Source organism: Echinops telfairi, unplaced genomic scaffold (genome assembly GCF_000313985.2).
Source record: "Echinops telfairi isolate 266 unplaced genomic scaffold, ASM31398v2 ScPeMD7_37;HRSCAF=141, whole genome shotgun sequence".
NCBI classification, from domain to species: domain Eukaryota; kingdom Metazoa; phylum Chordata; class Mammalia; order Afrosoricida; family Tenrecidae; genus Echinops; species Echinops telfairi.
Genome location: NW_022103935.1, coordinates 1,919,243 through 1,924,004, shown reverse-complemented (window position 1 = coordinate 1,924,004; position 4,762 = coordinate 1,919,243). Strand labels below are relative to the sequence as shown.

The following is a 4,762-nucleotide window of genomic DNA, read 5'->3' as shown; positions in this document are numbered from 1 at the left end:
GTGCCCGCGGGGCGGGTGGCGCAGAGAACCAGGCTCTCGGGGCGTCGCGGGGCTGCGGAGGCGGGCTGGGGAGGTGCCCAGCGAGGGGCGAGGAGGGCGAGCTCTGGGTGGATTTCGTGGGTACCATGAACGCGTTGCTGAAAATGGGGTGGTGAAAATGCGGGGATGCGGGGCTTGGGGGGGGGGGGCGTCTGCTGTGGACTCTGGGCCCGCCAGCCTGCAGGGAGCTGGGTAGGCGGGGCCAGCAAGGGGCCAGGCTGAGCGGGAGACCTAGACTTTGCATCGCCGCCCCCCACCATTTCAATGCCCTTCCCCTCCCATTGCCACCAGGAATCTGGGGAGGGGGCGGGCCTGAGGGCTGGAGGGTGAGAGCGGGTGACGAGGCCCTGCACCAGTGGACAGTCTACAAGTTTTCTTACGAGGAGGTGGGGCAGCCCCGCCCCTTTGCTCTTTGGCCCTTGGGGCGGTGGGCTGGGGGTACAGGATGTCCCCCCCGCCCCCAGTACTTTGCTAAGACATGGCCCTGGGCTAGCTTTGGGGGTGTCGGAGGCAAGGGACTGGTTGGGAGGAGGAAGGGGGCGGGCGCAAGGGGCGGGGGGAGTGGTCAGCGAGGGGGGGCAGGGTGGAGCCGGGGCTGGGCGGAGCCGACTCGGACTTAAAAGCCTGGCGCTGACCGGGCCTTGCAGCTGGACCTTCGCTTCTCCTGTGAGAGCTGTCCAGTCTCCTCTCTCTCTCTCATTCTCTCTCCAGTCCCGGAGTCTTCCTGCCCTACCACAGGTAAACCCCGGGCTGGTGGCCGTGCAGGACTCTGCCCCAGCGCCTGCTCCCGCGCAGCCTCCCTCCCAGGCTCCCGCTCCCTCTGGCCTGCCTGGCTGTTGGAGGGCACGGCCCCGGCCCAGCCGGCCTGCTGCCTCTCCAGCACCGCCCGCCCCCCTCACCCCTTCCGGTGGGGCGCCTCACTCCTGCGAGCCCTCCTTCCCTAGCGCTGCCTGGCCCTTCACCTGCGCCTCCTCGCCTGAGAACGGGGTGGGAGCTATAGTTCGAGCGTGTTCCGTGGGGCGGTGGAGGGGGCTCTGGGGGGCTGGCTGGGCAGGGTGTATCCGAGTGGGGATTGCTTTTTTCCCCTTGTGTCTCCTGGTCTCTGAATTGATTTGTTGCACCCCCTCGATGGTGCGGGGTGCCCCCCCTACTACCTCCCCGCCTGCTGCTGCAAGCAGCCTGGGAGGGTACTTCTGGGCATCCTGCCCAGCCCGGCTTGGCTTCTGTCAGCACGCTCAGGGGTCACCACCCAACCGGACCCCCACCCCTCCCTGGGTCTGTGGCCTCCCTTGGCCCTGCAGCCACCTAACCTGTGGGGTGTGTCTGAGGTGTCCCCCTCATTCCAGGACCTGGCATAGTGGCCCCCACGTTGTGGGGAGGGGAGTTGAGGGTGGTGGCATTTGGTCCTGAAAACTGGGGTCTGGAGGTTTCAGAGGGACTGTGATTGTGGCTGGGGTGCTGACGAATCCGGGGAAGAGGCCTCTGGCTTTTGTGCGCGTTTTGAGTTGGGGGTGTCTCTGGGTGCATGGCCAGGTCTTGAAACTAGCCATTGGCCCCATGGCCACAGTGCGGCTCCCGTGGGCAGAGGGTGGGAGGGGCCAATGGAGCTGAGCTGGTCCGGCAGGCGTTCTACTGCTGTGGGACTGGAGTGGGGGGTGGGGGTGAGGAAGGCTGACCCTCCAGGTTGCACAGGCTGGACCCCATGATGTCATATGCAGCGGGCAGGCCCTGCCAGGATGGCGGCCTCACGGGCCACGTGGCTGCTTCAGTCTCTGTGCGATCGCCCCTCCCCACTGCAGTGTGCCTTTGTGGCCCTGGCCCCCACGTTGACAGCAGCCCCTCCTTCTGTTCGCAGAAACCGATGGGGATCCCGGTGAGGACGTCGATGCTGTGGCTGGTCACCTTCTTGGCCTTGGCCTCGTGCTGCTTTGCTGCTTACCGCCCCAGTGAGACCCTCTGCGGCGGGGAGTTGGTAGACACCTTGCAGTTCGTTTGTGGTGACCGCGGCTTCTACTTCAGTAAGTCGCTCTGGGCCGCAGGGGGCGGCTGGTGGGTGGGTGGGGCTGGGGAGGAGAGGCACACACAGAGCAATCACACACGGCAAATGCTTCATGAACGTTGGCGTCACACCCTGTTCAGGGGAAGGCAGAGGGTACCGCCTTGACAGGGACCTACCAGGCTCCTTGCTTTGTGACTTGGAGGGAGTCTCGCCCCCAACCCCCAGGGACCATCTTGAGCCCCTGATGTGGGTCTGGCTCTGGGGGAACTCCCCACACCCCCGCCCCCAACAGCCAGACCCTGCACAGCCAGCACAGCCAGCACAGCCAAGAGGTCCTGGTCCCCCTCAGATCTCAGGCTCCCCAAAGTACCCTAACACAGTCTACCTGGACACAAGGCCTCCTGGGAACACTGAGATGCTCCCCACCCCTTCCTGAAGGGTCCACTCTGAGGTGGCCTGCGGCTGAGAAGTCAGAAGGAAGTGGACCCCAGCAGGGCGCTGGCCAATGGGCAAGGGTGTCAATCTTGGTCACTTTCAGTGGGAGCTAGGCGGCTGGGCTGGACTTGGCCACCTTAGAGCCTCAACTTGCCCACTGTGAAAGGGGCCTTCTGGCTCAGGACCCCTGCCAGCCCCTCTTCCACAGGCCTCACCAGGCTCTCCTGAAGGCCCCTACCCCTGCAGGGGGGATACCCCCCACTGATGGCACCCCCCCCAAGGCCAAGCAGGTGGCCCCATCTCCAGCTGAGCTGCCCTGGGGGAGGGGGAGAGGACGGGAGGAGAGTAGGGCGTGGTCTTATCCAACTTCCTCACTCCTCTCCTCCTGTCTTTTCTCCCCCGCCCGCCTGCCCACCCACCCGCCCAACGTCTGCTGGGACCAACACCTGCCCACTCAGACCATCATTCTTGTAGACTCTGCCCTGGGGGCTGGGGGCCAGAGGGGCATGGGGCAGACAGGATGTGGTCAGCGTAGACCCCAGGCCTTCAAGGCACACCCCACACCCCTTCTTCCTCAGGTGATCAGGGCAAGTCACCAGGGCAGGGCAAGGCAGGGGTGGGGTTTCCCACCTTCTCTGGGGCCTCAGGTGCTAACTGCCCCCGCCCCCCCTGTGCCTTCAGGCCGACCTGTCAGCCGTTACAGTCACCGTCGTACCAGGGGCATCGTGGAAGAATGCTGTTTCCAACGCTGCAGCCTGGCCCTCCTGGAGACCTACTGTGCCACCCCCGCCAAGTCTGAGAGAGACGTGTCGGCCCCTCTGGCCGGACTCTCGGTAAGCCCGCTCCTCTCCTCCCCCCTGCCCCTGCCCCTGTCCCCAGGGATGCCAAACCCTAGAACACTGCTCCCTTAGGGTGACCCCTGGGAGCTGGGGGGAGGATGAGGCTAGCCGTTACCTTCATTGATCAGATTCTGGGTCTCAATTGGCTACATCAACTGCCTGATCAGTTAGTATTTTATTGCAGATCAATCAGTTACATCAGCTGGCTGATGGGTTCTTGGTTTATTGAGTGTCAATCAGTTACCTCAACTGGCTGATTGATGGGTTAGAATCGTACTGAGCACATCAGTCCGCTGAACGGTCAGTAGTTTAGGAGGAGAGGGTCTACTCCAAACCTCCCGAGATGTGAGGTCCACAGTTGGGGTGGGGGCTCAGGTGCAGGGCCTGCAGGGCACCCCCACCCCACCCCCCACCCCTGACTCGACCCTTCCCCTTTCAGGACCAATCCCAATTACTCGTGGGCAAATTCTTCCAACACGACAGCTGGAAACAGCCTGCCGGACGGCTGCGCAGGGGCCTGCCTGGTCTCCTGGTCGGCCTGGGCAAGATGCTCCACCGGGAAGTGACCCAGGCGCTCAGGGAGACGCGCCACCCAGCCGTCCCTGTCACCGTTCCAGTCCGGGAACCTGCGGAAGACCCTGCCCGCGCGGAGCCCCCGACCCCGACCGCCCTTGAGAAGTGAGACAAACAGTAGCCTTCTGCGGACCACACCATCGTCCTCCACCTCCTCTTGACCATGGCCTGTCCATCAAGGCCACCTCCAAATCCCCTGGGCCATCTCCCCCCTGCGGGTCCCTCTATCCCAACCCCACTGCCCCAGCCCCCCCAGCCAGGCTGCTACCAACCAGCCCCTTCACCGGCTGGATCGTAACATCTGGAAAACAAAAACAAAAACCCTCAAATAATTGGCTTAATATATCCCCCATCCCCTAAATTACCCCAAAACAATTCCAAAGGACACATCTGACCCCCTAAAAAATTAAGACCACATTAATTGCAACCCAACCCATACACACTACAGCCCCCTACAGCTAATTGACTCTTTAATAACATCAGAAGAGTTCATTAGCATGCAAAAAGAAAACTAAAAAAAAAAACTTAACTCAATTGGCTACCCCCACCCCAAACAAAAAAAAAAACCTAAAAGACTAATTGGCTTAAAAACAATTGGCAAAAAATAACTAATTCGGCACCCCCCCTTCCTCTCCTTCCCCCTCCAGGTATCTGGGGAGGGAAGAAGAGGAAGGGTCGTGAAGCGAGACACGCCCTCTACCCCTGTGGCCTCCCCATCTCTCTTGTGCAGATTCCTCTATTGGGCACTCTAAATTCCAATTGGCAAGGACAGAACAACAGCACCCCAAACTCACTCTCTGCTCCTCAACTTTCTGAGTCCCGGGCCTTAAGTGAGGGATCCCAGTGGGACTTGGGGAGGGAGAGGGACCTGGAGACC

General features: G+C 62.1%; 1 protein-coding gene across 2 annotated transcripts in view; it reads left to right on the top strand.

The window, feature by feature from the left end:
* The window catches only part of IGF2 (insulin like growth factor 2), a 13,399-nt gene extending 9,205 nt beyond the window's left edge, over positions 1 to 4,194 (top strand). The window contains exons 1-4 of one of the 2 annotated variants that reach the window (XM_045290486.1): positions 701 to 777; positions 1,895 to 2,057; positions 3,155 to 3,306; positions 3,752 to 4,194. In XM_045290486.1, the coding sequence (XP_045146421.1) occupies positions 1,901 to 2,057; positions 3,155 to 3,306; positions 3,752 to 3,994 (552 nt within the window). In that variant the 5' untranslated portion in view covers positions 701 to 777; positions 1,895 to 1,900 and the 3' untranslated portion in view covers positions 3,995 to 4,194. Of the gene's footprint in view, positions 1 to 700; positions 778 to 1,894; positions 2,058 to 3,154; positions 3,307 to 3,751 lie in introns of those variants that run through there. The other variant, XM_004717217.2, reaches the window with a different exon arrangement.
* The last annotated feature ends 568 nt before the right edge of the window (positions 4,195 to 4,762 follow it).